Source organism: Notolabrus celidotus, chromosome 11, assembly GCF_009762535.1.
Source record: "Notolabrus celidotus isolate fNotCel1 chromosome 11, fNotCel1.pri, whole genome shotgun sequence".
NCBI classification, from domain to species: domain Eukaryota; kingdom Metazoa; phylum Chordata; class Actinopteri; order Labriformes; family Labridae; genus Notolabrus; species Notolabrus celidotus.
The window spans coordinates 28,345,144-28,359,444 of NC_048282.1; the positions used below are offsets into that span (position 1 = coordinate 28,345,144).

At 39.3% G+C, this 14,301-nt stretch overlaps 2 protein-coding genes across 2 annotated transcripts; both read left to right on the forward strand.

Annotated features, from left to right (window-relative positions):
* The first annotated feature begins 275 nt into the window (after window positions 1-275).
* Window positions 276-8,365, forward strand: LOC117821673 (acidic mammalian chitinase-like). The gene is made up of 12 exons (XM_034696111.1): window positions 276-294; window positions 664-721; window positions 819-848; window positions 956-1,160; window positions 3,017-3,073; window positions 3,168-3,333; window positions 3,458-3,582; window positions 3,799-3,925; window positions 4,020-4,202; window positions 4,338-4,454; window positions 7,579-7,711; window positions 7,798-8,365. Exons 2-12 carry the CDS (start codon window positions 697-699, stop codon window positions 8,091-8,093), a joined length of 1,464 nt encoding a protein of 487 aa, XP_034552002.1. The 5' UTR covers window positions 276-294; window positions 664-696; the 3' UTR covers window positions 8,094-8,365.
* A 695-nt stretch (window positions 8,366-9,060) lies between these two features.
* LOC117821700 (chitotriosidase-1-like) lies at window positions 9,061-12,517 on the forward strand. The gene is made up of 12 exons (XM_034696167.1): window positions 9,061-9,119; window positions 9,850-9,912; window positions 10,001-10,027; window positions 10,147-10,351; window positions 10,438-10,494; window positions 10,575-10,740; window positions 10,817-10,941; window positions 11,024-11,147; window positions 11,459-11,641; window positions 11,738-11,854; window positions 11,970-12,102; window positions 12,211-12,517. The coding sequence occupies exons 2-12, from the start codon at window positions 9,888-9,890 to the stop codon at window positions 12,480-12,482; spliced, it is 1,434 nt and encodes a 477-aa protein (XP_034552058.1). The 5' UTR covers window positions 9,061-9,119; window positions 9,850-9,887; the 3' UTR covers window positions 12,483-12,517.
* The last annotated feature ends 1,784 nt before the right edge of the window (window positions 12,518-14,301 follow it).

Here is a 14,301-nt window from a genome sequence, read left to right on the forward strand (position 1 = left end):
CTTATCTGCATAAACTGTCCGGCTGATCTGACCTGTGTGACTTTTCAAAGGCAAGTTTACATAACCTCACCCCCTCTTATCTTCTCTGGCAATGAAAACCATATCATCATCAGTCCTCTTCTTTCTTAGAGTACACTGTCCTCCAACAGCTAACAGTTTCTCAGAGACCATTATCCTATGCTGAAGCATGCTGTAGACATCACATGTATGTGGCCTTTGCACCTGTGCATGGCTATAAAAAGGACCTCCGGGTGGATGAGAGGCAGCTCCAGTCTGCTGGTCCCCAAGGAACAGGTAAGTCATCAACACACAGAGGTTTTAGCAGCTGATATTTTGCTAGTGTACAGGTTTGTGGAGCATTTAACAGGTTTATTCAAGAACTTTTTCAGAATGTAAGATAAGTTAAAGCCTGGATAAGTTTTATTATTTCAGACTGTTGAATGTTTTTAAATGTACCTTTATAATCTTCAAAGAGAAGTACAATTAGGAGTAGATGTCTCCTTCATTCCCTTTATTTTTTTGTAGAGGCTATTAAATTAATACATTTTTCTGTGCTTCATTATAAAAAGGCCAGATCAGGTTTGGTAAAGGCCTCGATCTGGCTAAAAATAGCCTTTGGTTTTGTTTTCTGATTTTCTGACACAAACATTTCTGGCGTTGTAGGTCACTCTGAGGAAAAATCTCACCTGACACAACATGGCACGACTTACAATCTTGGCTGGTAACCTACTATATTCTTCTTTGTTTGTTAATTCAACTACAGACATTAATCAAGGAAAGAAATGTACACAAACTGAAACTGTTTGTCTTTTTTCCAGGTCTGTCCCTTTTGATGTGCCTTCAATTGGGTAAGTTTTTTTTTTTTAATGTCTTAATATATCACTGAAAAATGCTCAAACACCACCATGATCTTGACTGGAACCCAGATTTTGAATTTTTTCCCTATCTCCAACAGCATCTTCCACCAAACTGGTGTGCTACTTCACCAACTGGTCCCAGTACAGACCGGGCGTTGGAAGATTTATGCCATCCAATGTAGACCCCCACCTCTGCACACATCTTATCTATGCCTTCTCCATAGTCAGCACCTCTAATGAGCTGACCACCTACGAGTGGAATGACGACGTCCTGTATAGATCCTTCAATGAGCTCAAACACAGGTGAGTTATTCCCACCTGTATCTGCAGTATTATCTAGTGTTGTTTTACTGCAACTGATTACACCAGCAGAGGTGATAAAGATGGACATCTGAAGTACAGCTGCTGGGTACACTTTTCTCTTGTTCTGTGAAAACAATGTAGGTCAAAACATCTAGTTTTCATTTTTTTTTTACAGTACACTATTATCAGCCTGGTTTTAGGCTTTGTGCCAATACAATTTCAAAATAAGCATGGTTCCATATATTAAAGTTGAATGTAAGAAGGATTATTTAAAACTGCAGATGAACACCAAATCTTCAATTTTCAAAGTTTTTCGTCAAATCATTGATTTATTTTATTTTCATTTTCTTGCAACGTATTTATTCTGATACTTTATCATCATTGGTCATTTTACGCACATTTGGAACATTTTATAGAATAGAAATATGTCATTCCCCAGCAGAGCATTGTCCATAATGTTATAAGTATCTGTTGCGGCTACTCTTGTTATCCAAAAAATGTCAAAATATAAAAAGAGTAGTCCGTGAGGAGGAGGCTTAAGAACTCACTAAACAAATGAAAAGCACTCTCGGAGATTTTGGTTTCAAAAAATACTTGAATTTATTCAGATTAACGAAAATATACTCCGGGTTGACTTTCAGAAAAAGAAACGGAATTCAGCTTAATTTCGTGTGGTTGAACTCCTCACTCTCCTCGCTCCTGCACACAAAGGAAAAACACCTTGAGCCAGGTGGCCTGACTCCCTAATCAAAGGAGTGGGGAGGAGGACAGCCTGGGCAGGAGGAGGGACGTGAGAAACAAAATACAAAATAAACAATAATAATTCAAAATTAGTTAACCCTAGCATTATATAAATGATAATAATAATAATGTTAATTCAAATAATAAATCGGCTCCAACAGTATCTGACGTACATTCTTAACCTTTAATCAATTTCTCTACACCTCAGAGGCAAATAAACACACCTTCATTCTGACATCGGCCCATTTAATTACAAGTTCGTTTAATAAGGCACTTTTCAGAAGCTATACTTAATTTCTAAGACCTGTATTAATAGCCGTGACAATGACACGTTATATCAAATCAACTTAGCAGAAAATAGTACAGCACATTTCACCTCTGCCTGTTGACACTGGCAAAAATGTGACTTTCTGTCTCAGGCTGGTCTTAAAGTCAAGAAAAAATATGGTTTGCTGGTACAGATGTGAGAGAAGCCTTAGGAACTACTAATGTATGGTAGCTAACCACCTGAACACTGTACATATCTCCCTCTATGTAATTAACCGCTGATATTGGAGAGTATAAGTGGACTTTTACTTTTCTACATTAGGCGTAAGTGATCAAATTCCTGTATATTCTCTTTAATGTTTTCTGCTCTATATTTTGTACAAGTGTTTATGAGGCATTTATTGATACTAAGTATACTTACAAGTATTAAGGAGAAAAAGCAACAGTTAGCTCACAAATATAGAGACAATAAAGATGCAAAAGAAAGGAGTTTACACAGAGACTTGGGATGAGTTGAGATTAGATTTGTGAGCAAAAAAGGTGTTGAAGACAATATTATGACATACACTCAAAAAAAGCAACTTAAGTATAAACATGTAGCTTCTATTATATTAATTCATGTTTAGTTGTTAAACATTTTTAAATCATGTAGTTTTAGCCATTTTTCCATAATTGTATTAAATTCACCCAACAAACTATTTCTTTGAGTGTAAAGTTAAATGATTATTAGTTGGAATGGAGTATTCTGTGATGAGGTGTGACTTTGACTTTTACAGAAGTGAAAGATTCCAGTACTGGCTATGCCTACTGGTTCAAATCTGACGTGTCTTTGCTCATTCCTCACACAGAAACCCTGCTCTGAAGACTCTGTTGGCTGTTGGTGGTTGGAACTTTGGATCCCCACAGTGAGTCCACAAGACTTCAGCAATAAGCAAACCATTACATCTGCTAACAGAACATCTTTAGCAGTGCTCAAAGTTTCTTTTATTATGTTGCCAGATTCACCACCATGGTTTCATCTCCTGCAAACCGCCAGACATTCATCCAGTCCTCGATCAGATTCTTGAGACTGCATGGCTTTGACGGACTGGATCTGGACTGGGAGTATCCTGGAGCACGTGGAAGCCCCCCAGAGGACAAGAAGAGGTTCACACTCCTCTGCAAGGTCAGTTTGGACGTCTATGTCTCACATTTCAGCAGCAGCACTGACAGGATACCGAACATTAATGAAACTGCAATTTCAACATCATATGCAGGATTAGCATCAACACTTTCCCTCTTGCCTTTAGGAATTACTGGCTGCATATGAAAAAGAGGCTGCTCAGACCAAAAGACCACGACTGCTGCTCACAGCTGCCGTGGCTGCTGGGAAGGGATATATTGACAGTGGATATGAGATTGCTAAAGTTTCAAAGTGAGTTACTGTGACAGAACTTTCAAGTAAACACATGTTTTTCTTTGTTTACATCTCCACTCCATTGCAACAGAAACACTGATTGTTTCTGGATGTTTATCACCCCGATCTGCCATCAAGGACCTCCCAAGTCCACTGATGGTGTGCCATAAGGATATGGGTGTGACTCGCAATGATTTCTTATTCTATTCACATCATTGTGCTTCTGTCTGATAGGTTCCTGGACTTTATAAATGTCATGAGCTATGACTTCCACGGCGCATGGGACACATTCACAGGTCACAACAGCCCACTGTACAAAAGCAGCTCTATGGATACGGATATCAACTTGTACTTCAATGTGGTGAGTAAAAACCTTTAAAAAATACACCCTCAATACAAAAAACGACCTAAGTTTCTCTGCTTTGAGCATTTTCTTTCCTTTTCCCCCTCAACAGGACTTTGCCATGAAATACTGGGAGAAAAACGGAGCTCCTCTTGACAAGCTCATGGTTGGTTTCCCCACGTACGGACGCACATTTCGCACAACATCAGCAGCTAACAATCTTGGAGCACCCACCAGCGGGCCAGCCTCTGCTGGGGCTTACACACGGGAGGCTGGGTTCTGGTCTTACTATGAGGTGAGAGAAAGCAGCATCAGGAGAGAAAAACAGTATAATATAACTCCCTAATGTTCAGTTACAGAATAAAACACACATGGAGATGTTTTAAAAGAGACATCATGTTGAAGGGGTTTTGTGTATCTGTTTCTCCAGATTTGCACTTTCATCAAAGGAGCTAACGTCCAATGGATCGATGAGCAAATGGTTCCCTACGCCGTTAAAGGAAATGAGTGGGTCGGATTTGATAACAGGCGGAGCTTTGAGATCAAGGTAATTAATACCACATTACCCCTCATAAATGTTTACTGAAGATAAGAACAGAAAAACTGTTTATCACTTTCTCTACTTGGCAGCTATCAGTATATTACTTTATGAATTAGATTTGGCACTGGGTATAGTTGACCATAAAGAATTGTAAGATGTTTAGTACCTCAGATTGAGCAGAAGGTGGCACTCTAAGAGAGTCTACTCAGGCCTCCATTCTCCTTTAGGCAGTTGGTTGAAACATGACAAGTTATTTCATGTCAAAATCAGGTGGCAGTCGTGCAACTTCTTTCATCATTCAATTAGTCAACTATTAATATCTTCCTAGTGCAAGAGATGAGATAAAACAGGTCTAACAAATCAAAGACAGAAAACATGGATTGATTCTTACATGACAGGGCCACAAAACATCACATTCTGTGCTTCTTAACATCAACTGTGTGAATCAGCCCATATTGTTTGAACTCCTTAAAACTTTTGATCTCACTTAGTGTCTGAGAAATGAAGGGGTAAAACTCAAACTCTGGCTTGAGACAGATTGTGTCAGTGCTCACACCCAGAATGATACAACAGGCACTGGACCAAATAAGGCAAAGTAAGACAAATTATCTGCACACCTATGAATTTATTCCTAACAAAGTCATGTCAGTATTTTTCAAAACCTAAACTTAATGATCTGTTCTCATTCAATGCTTTTTAAGGAGCTTCTACATGACCTTTTTTTTTATATATAAAACGTTAGTGTATATGGCTGCTCTTTGTCAGAAGCTTTTAAACTGTGCTGCTGCCTGTCATTGTCAGGGCACTCTTGAAAACAAGATTTTAAATGTCATTGAGTATCTCCAGGTTCAATAAGTTAAGGTTACACTTAACGAATCTTTGCTGTTGTGTCACAGGGAGCTGTCTTACATTTTCTGAGTATATGTCAAAGACTAGAGCTCTTTATGTTGTAATGTTATGTATTGTGAAGCAATGCAGTAGCTAACACGGATCAAAATACACTTAACTGATGTAACCGACAAACAAACAAACAAACAAACAAACTAACTAACTAACTTACTAACTTACTTACTTACTAACTAACTAACTAACTAACTAACTAACCAACTTCTTAACTTACTAGCTTATTTACTAATTAAAGAAAGAAAAAAATACTGATTGAAGGAATTAGAAAAAAAAGAAAAAGAAAGATGGACAAACAGACAGAAAGAAAAAAAGGAAAGAAAGATAAACAGTCAGAAAGAAAGAAAGAAAGAAAGAAAGAAAGAAAGAAAGAAAGAAAGAAAGAAAGAAAATAAAAGGAAGGAAGGACGAACGGACAGATGGACAGGCAGGGAGGCAGGCAGAAAAGAAAGAAAGAATACAGACACAAAGATCAACAATCATGTTTGTACAACCATTAGTCAGTATTGTCTTACATTGGACCAATGAGATCAGAGCTATATTACACAGTCAGGTGTTTGCCATGAAGGACACAAAAACACCCAATGGAAATAAAGTAGTTATGTAATACAGATCGCTGTTGTTCAGCTCTTGTATTGTGATGTTTTGATTCCTTAACACCTGACAAAGATCCTTTAAAGTTTAAATGTTGCTTGATTTCATTTTAAAGTGTACAGTGTGGTTTTGTCATGGTTTATTATCTGGTATAAGGCAATGCCAGAACATTCAGGATCAGCCACAGTGTAGAAACACATGTAGTTAATGTTATCTAACAGCCTCAGCAATGTGACAAAACATTATTATCTCAACATTAGCAAAGGTTCAGGCATACTTTCAATTGGCTAGTAGCATTATATTGTTGTCTTTGTTTGCAGATGTGTCAAAAATGGGTGTGGGCTCAAATTATAGCTTCTTTATTTCCTTTCAACAGTTGATGAGACTCTTAAGCTGCCCATAAGGAAACAAAAAACATGCTCTCTGATTCACTTTAACTCTGATAATAGAAAAGTCTCTGTGTGACATTCTTTTGTGCAAACACAAGGTGACAGACAGACAGAACGACAGCAGCTGCAATGCAGCAGCTAAGACAGACAAAGAAATAAAATAATAAATAAACAGTACAGTACAGTAAGACAAAGAAAGAATGAATGAAAGAAAGAAACAAAGAAAGGCAGAAACAAAGAAACAAAGAAACAAAGAAACAAAAAAAGGAACGCACAAAAAAGACAGAGGGAAAAAAAAATAGAAAGAACGACCGTCATTCAGACAGACAGACAGACAGACACCCGACCCGACAGACATGACCTGTTTCGTCATGGTTTATTATCTGGTATAAGCAAGCGGCAACCTCCGGTCTCAAACAATGAAGCCCATTCGGAAGTGTTATAAACTGCAATACATCGAGAATCCGCTTGAGGCTGGCTGCAGAAACACTGGAAACCACATAGACATGAATGGGAAAAATATGATCTTTGCAGCATTAATAAACATGTTTACAGCCTGGTTCAAAAAACAGCTTGGCCCTACAAAGCTAATTTCTCTAATGGCACACACTGTACGGGGGTGAATTTTTTTCTAATGTGACGGTTCAGAAGATATTAGGATTCCGAGTTTTTGCCCAAATAAGGGCATGACTGACGTGACTCCTGGTCGGGAACACATAGCTGTTGGCTAAGAGGCCCCCACTACGACACACTGTGCCTGGTTGAGTTCCGCATTTCCAATATGGCTGCCACCGTCGTTTGACTTCAAAACAGCTCTCAGGAACAGATGGGTGACGTCACGGATACTACGTCCATATTTTATACAGTCTGTGGGTATAAGGCAATGCCAGAACATTCAGGATCAGCCACAGTGTAGAAACACATGTAGTTAATGTTATCTAACAGCCTCAGCAATGTGACAAAACATTATTTTCTCAACAGTAGCAAAGGTTCAAGTACTTTCAATTGGCTAGTAGCATTATATTGTTGTCTTTGTTTGCAGATGTATCAAAAATGGGTGTGGGCTCAAATTATAGCCTCTTTTTTCTCCCTTTCAACAATTGATGAGACTCTTAAGCTGCCCATAAGGAAACAAAAACATGCTCCCTGATTCACTTTAACTCTAATAATAGAAAGGTCTCTGTGTGACATCCTTGTGTGCAAACAGCATAACTACAGATCTGTATGTGACTGATTTTCCACAGACACAATATTTAAAAGACAACAAATATGGAGGAGCCTTTGTCTGGGCTCTAGATCTGGATGATTTTGCTGGATCCTTCTGCGGACAAGGAAACTATCCTCTCATTGGCTACCTGCGCCACCTTTTAGACTCAGGTGAACTACAAACCCACACACCAGGGAGCTTTTGAAAGTTTAACTCAAAATAATTTCTGGAACCTAAAAATGTGTTATCTTCTCAGACATTCCCATTCCCTCTCCTGAAACCACACATCATCCTGTGGTCACAACAACCCGCCCCGGCCCTGGCAGCACCACATCTGCTGCTACGTTGGCTCCTTCAACCGCCACTGCCAAGCCGACCACGGCAGGAGTTGCCCCTGGAAGTGGATTCTGTGGTGGGAAGGCTGACGGCCTGTACACAAACGACAAAGATGGCAGTTCATTCTATCACTGCGCTGACGGACAGACATACCTCCAGAGATGTCCATTGAACCTTGTGTTTAATGAGAAATGCACATGCTGCGACTGGGCTTAAATCAATGTCCCAGACCCTCTGAGACTGTTTTTTAAAATGCCTTTTTTAAAATGTTAAGCCTGCTGAGAAAAAAAGACTGAATTCCATCTCTATTAAATGTTTCTAACATGAAGCACTACATGGACACTTAAAAACAAACACTGGCAGAACTCACCGCTCAGTTTGAGTGTACGAGATCTTCTGGTTCTAATGAGATGTATGCCCTGTAAGTGTTGTAGAAAACGTTTTTGTGCCATATTTAGTCAACTTCCAATAAACTCTTTGTAAAGACACTGAAGGCTGTTTCCTTCTCTGAGATTTGTAAAAGGAAGATAACATTTCCTGCAGTCATTCACCAAAACAAAACAAAGTTTTGCTATGTGTCTGAAACGCAATCATGCTGCGATTCCCCAGTCTTCTCACCTTGATCTCACAAACCCTCCAAAAATAAAGCTCACAGTTACCCCTCAACTTATGGTCTATGGTGTCAACAAGCAGAAGCTAAATGTGCCGGAACTCTTTTCCGTGGATTGATTTGACATGACGTGTGATCTGTTTGCCTCTGGCGTTGCTCATGTTAGTGAATGTTAATAACGGCTGTCAAGGGGTTTTGACCAATCAGAATCAAGTTTCTTACACAAGAAGATTAGTAAGAAAGCCGGGTTATAATGAATCATAAGTGATAGTCTGTAAGGATAACACACTATTGTTAGGTTAAGAGTCACTCTCAGGATGGTCGGATTACTTTCTGCAAGCACATGTTTAAAATCAAAATATCTGGAGGTGTTATGAAATAGCAATTAGCATAGTTCTGCTTTGTCAAATCATGCTCTTCAAATTACATAATTATCTGCAACGTGCCTACATCTGCACCCATTGTATTCTGTAATGCCTAAATACCGTATAAATTGGCCCTGACATATTGTGGTCAAGCCAAGGCATGCAAAGAATCAATCTGGCTAGTGGAGCTGCAGGACAGACATCACAACTCTTGTGCTAACAAAGATTTGCATTTAACTGACCGATAACAACGCAAAGATCTCTCAGGTGGGTACACTTCAGAACAGATTCTTGTGTTGATTTGATGGAGACGCTCATTGTTGTGGAATGTTCAATGGCTCTAGGGCTTGTTTGTGTTTGACTCTTTCTGTTACATTTTCTCTCACTGCTCTGCTAAACTGGCTGCAGGAGCCACGTTTGTCAATAGAGCATGATAGCCAGAAACTGCTATGCCAGAAAGCAAGTTTAGAATTCTTTTTTGACATGCATTTGAATTCTCTGGTTTGACCCATGTTCCATCTGTTATAATGGAGGAGACTGCAGCCAGTCAGTAGGGGGGAGCTCTCAAAAATTCAGGCTTCATTTGGGAGAGCTGTTGTTCTGTCCACGGAAATGCAACCACATCCAATAACTGAAAGCTAACTCAAAGGTCCCGTGTGTCACTGGGGAGAGGAACATAAAAAAAGAGAACATTTAATTGGCTGAAAATGTGTCATGCACCCTAGAGTTTGGCAACATTTTTGTTTGTATTCCAAGAAATGAACAACCTTGTTACTCACTTCAAACATATTGATATTTCTTCTCTTTTTGGGAGCGTCAGATATTGGCTTTAATGACAATCAGCGCAAAACACATGAGATAGAAATAGTTCTTTGTATTGTTGCACTTGCAGATGTTTGACTAACTTGTATGAAGCAACATCTTTGTGCCTAAACTCTGGGTCATGCAACCTGTTTCTGTTAATGATTAACATGTTTTGGTTGTGTTCATCTTTCAGAAAAGAAAGCTTCTCAGTGCGTGATTTTTCCAAGCACCATGAACAAGCTAATTGTACTCGCCGGTAAGGCACAATAACTTCAAAGCAAGATACTGTTATGTTAAAATCTGCTTTTATCTAATACTGACCAACTAAATCTGTCACTTTGAAGGTTTCTGGCTTTGCCTTGGCAGCTTGGGTGAGTTCACAGCTTATACCAATAACAAATACTGAGCAGTCTGGACTTGATTGTGGATGTGTTGAATGTGCAGTCATTACTTATTCCTCAAAGATGAATAAACTTTTCTCTGTGTTTAGTCTCATCCACCAGATTGCTGTGTTATTTCACCAACTGGTCCCAGTACCGACCTGGTAATGGGAAGTTTATGCCCTCAAATGTTGATCCAAACATGTGCACCCACCTGATTTATGCATTTGCTGGTATCAATGAGGTGCATGAGTTGGTCACCATTGAATGGAATGATGATGTCCTCTATCAATCCTTTAATGGACTCAAACAGAGGTCAGTCCTGCGTTTTCTTAGACTGTGTCTTAAAAAATGTTGTGAAAGAATATGCAGTTAGAAAATTAATGTGTGTGTTCCTACAGTAATCCAAATCTTAAAACACTGCTGGCAGTAGGAGGCTGGAACTTTGGAACGCAAAAGTGAGATATTAAACATAAAATAACCAATAAAGATTGATGTACTGTGTGCATACTTCTAATTTCCCACACAATGATTTCAGATTCACATCAATGGTGTCAACACAAGCTAAAAGAAACACATTTATCCAGTCCACCATCAAACTACTCAGAAAACATAACTTTGATGGACTCGATCTGGACTGGGAGTACCCCGGTGCCAGAGGAAGTCCTCTGGAAGACAAGCAGAGATTCACACTGCTATGCAAGGTAGGATCCCAAATTATATACTCTGATCATTTGACTTTTACAAGATTTGAATTTAATGTGACTCTTTGTTGTACAGGAGCTACTGCAAGGCTATGAGGCTGAGGGAAGAGCCACAGGCCGCCCGAGGTTATTGATCTCTGCTGCTGTGGCCGCAGGGAAAGGCACTATTGATGCTGGTTATGAAATCGCTGAGATGGCAAAGTATGACTCAGTGCTACACCCCACATTGTTTCCATTTATAGCAGTAGTCATTATGGGTTTTATAAAAACATATTCTTTTCAGGTACCTGGACTTTGTTAATGTGATGACGTATGACTTTCATGGCACTTGGGAGAGAGTGACAGGACATAACAGCCCCTTGTACAAGGGAGCACAAGAAATTGGGGACCATGCCTACTTAAATACTGTGAGTACAAGGGTTAAATTATTAGCTGCAGAATGAATATAGAGGTCAAATTTTCTGCCCTATGATGCCAATTTTCTCTTTTTTTTCCCTCCATAAGTGACATTTTATTCATCGTTTTAATGCATGCTTAAATTTCTGTCTAATAAAATGTTGTTTGGCAACACTGGAAATTTCAAAAAGCTGAAATACTGCAAATGATTTCAAGGTGTCCACATAAATGAGTGAATCAATCAACACTTTTTTCCTTAAATTCAGTCCATTCAAATATTAATGTTGTCCATTTCTTTTTTTTCTTTTTTTCCCCTTTTTAGGACTTTGCCATGAAGTACTGGCGGGACCAAGGCACCCCTGTGGAAAAGTTAAATATGGGCTTTGCTCCATATGGGAGAACATTTCTGTTGTCCTCTCAGTCCAGTCAGGTTGGAGCCCCGGCCAGTGGTCCAGCTCCTGCGGGTGCTTTTACAAGAGAGGCTGGCTTCTGGTCATATTATGAGGTGAAATAGAAAACTATAGTGACATTGAATCCTCATTCTATGTGTAACAAGATTTTAACAATAAGCTGTTAATGTTGAATTTAAACTTTCTTTCAGATTTGCACTTTTCTCAAAGGGGCCACTATCCACATGATTGAGGATCAGAAAGTTCCATATGCAGTCAAACAAAACCAGTGGGTTGGATTTGACAACAAAGACAGCTTCACGACAAAGGTGGTGATGCGTTTTTATTAAAATGTTGCTCCTTCAATGTGTCAGATATTTGATTATTTGAAGCAGGTTGAGTTTGAAGTTTGTTGTTGAAGTGCTGCTGTCCTTACTTATTCAGGTCCGTTACCTACAAGAGAACAGATTTGGAGGAGCTTTCGTCTGGGCTCTAGATCTGGATGACTTTAATGGACAGTTCTGTGGACAAGGAAACTATCCCCTCATCAACCATCTCCGCTCGCTTTTAACTTCTGGTAAAATAAGAAAAAAAACACTGTCCACTTCAATTAGAACAATCTTACCCAAAGATTCCTTCATGTTCATTCATTTTCATTTTCCAATGATGTTTCCTGTTTTTGCAGATCTTCCTCCTGTTGCCCCGACAGCAACCACCCCAAATCAGGTGACCCTGTCCACCAGCAAAGAAAAACCCAGCACCACACCTCGTCCCAGACCTACATCTTATACCACCACAGGACCTGACAACTTCTGCTTGACAAAGATTGGTGGGGTTTACGCCAAACCTGACGCTCCAGGTTCCTTTTACAACTGTGCCAACGGCATCACCTGGATCCAGAACTGCCCCGCTAACTTGGTCTTTGATGATACCTGCAAATGCTGTAACTGGCCCTGAGAGCCTGCTTGTTATTCAATTTAATTCAACAAATCTTTTTGTCATTTCTTTTGCAAATGATTGAATAAAATATTTGAATGTTTATTATAAACCTGCTCTCATTCTTGTCCTTCATTTCAAACACAACAGTAATCCACAAAACAATAAAAGCCCCAGGATATCACTTCTAGAATTCAAAATAAAATGCTCCATAATATACATTTTTATTTTCATTTTCATGGTTTACAAAAAATAGTAAGATATAGAGTTGGCATTATGAAGTCGAGCAGAAGCTTTAGCTTAAACTGCTCTCCTTATCGTATTCAACACTATTAAGTTGATGGAAGGTAAAAAATGTAAAATCAGACATTAAAGCTTCTGTGACAAACTTTGGTATGTGCTGGATTTTGGCGCCCTCTGTGGATGAAGATGTATATCGTATCTCCATTTCTAATCTTGTCTTGTACATCCTAAGGTGTTTTTCTCTGACTATCAATCACATCCTACCTCTTTTAAAACCTCAAACATGTCCCTCACAATGATTATTTCAACCAGTCAACTCATGTTGTATTGATCAAAACTTAATGTTTGTCAGCATATCATTGTTTGCGTGTGGCCAGGGGTGATTTTAGGATCACACTTTCTAGGGTTTCAGCCCCTAATTAGATTATGATATGGTGAGTTTCTTGCAAGTGCTGGAACCTACCACTAAACTACCCATTCACTTAACACCAACCTATATTTTCCTACAAAGGAGATTTCTATTCACAACAATAAAATTAATATTGAAGAAAATGGGATATGCTGTTATTGCAAAGGTATTGAATTTGTACAAGTACTATTATTATCATGGGCATAATTATTATTTTTACAGGTAAGATGAGGTTGGAGAGAATCCACACTGGATAAAAAAGTGATTAACACTTAACAGAGCACTGACATGCAGTGGTGGCAGACCCTATAGTATCCCAAATGATCGCTAGGAGTCTTCCGCTGCTTCAAAGCCAAATTTGCATGCCTCAACGTGGCCCAAAACTCATCAAAATTTGTCCCAAAGTCAGTCATGGCGTAACATTTAGGCAGTCATTGCTTTTGTGCCAATACCGCTCCATAGCGCCCCCTAATGACTTAAAATGCCAGCCAGCTACTTTAACCTACATGCCTGAATATTTTTTTTTTCCTACCATCCCAAGACCTATAAAAAAGTCCCAGGTGTCATCATGAAATCCCAACAGGAAGTGCAGAAATCTGAGTTGAATGTCTGATTTTGGCAAATTGCAGGGTACATATTAAAGAGATCTAGCCCTAGGGTTTTTCTCCAATCCAATCCCAACAAGGCACAATCCAAAGTAGACATATTGACGAGTAAAAGTTATCAGAAAACGTTTGCAAAATATAAAAAGTTGGGGAGTGGCAGGTACATCAAACACTCATGTCTCGCCATAAGCAGGAAATTGATTTTTGGGGGCTTTAAAACCAAATCAGCCACACGCATCGGCCACGCATCCCCTTTAAACATTTTGGGGGCTCTCGTCCAAAAAATTCTAAAATCTGCTCCACAGCGCCACCTAAAGGGTTAAAAAAATGAGTAAAATACCCCTCCCCATAGAGGTTTTTTTTAGCTATGTGCACCATTTCAGACATGCTCATTCAGAGCATCAGGACGCACAAAAAAGCCTCTTGCACCCATTTTCTAAAACCAACAGGGAGCCTTATTAGGGTCAGAGCACTGACACGCAGTGGGGGCGAGGCCCTATTGTATCCTGAAGGATCACTAGGATTCTTCCACCGCTTCAAAACCAAAGTTGCATGCCTCAATGTGGCCCAAAACTCACTAAAA

Coding starts and splice junctions, on each gene's coding strand:
- LOC117821673 (XM_034696111.1), top strand. CDS start 697: ATGGCACGACTTACAATCTTGGCTG. Junction 722..818: donor ACGACTTACAATCTTGGCTG/GTAACCTACTAT, acceptor TCTTTTTTCCAG/GTCTGTCCCTTTTGATGTGC. Junction 7,712..7,797: donor GCGCCACCTTTTAGACTCAG/GTGAACTACAAA, acceptor TTATCTTCTCAG/ACATTCCCATTCCCTCTCCT.
- LOC117821700 (XM_034696167.1), top strand. CDS start 9,888: ATGAACAAGCTAATTGTACTCGCCG. Junction 10,495..10,574: donor TGGAACTTTGGAACGCAAAA/GTGAGATATTAA, acceptor CAATGATTTCAG/ATTCACATCAATGGTGTCAA. Junction 11,642..11,737: donor GCTTCTGGTCATATTATGAG/GTGAAATAGAAA, acceptor ACTTTCTTTCAG/ATTTGCACTTTTCTCAAAGG.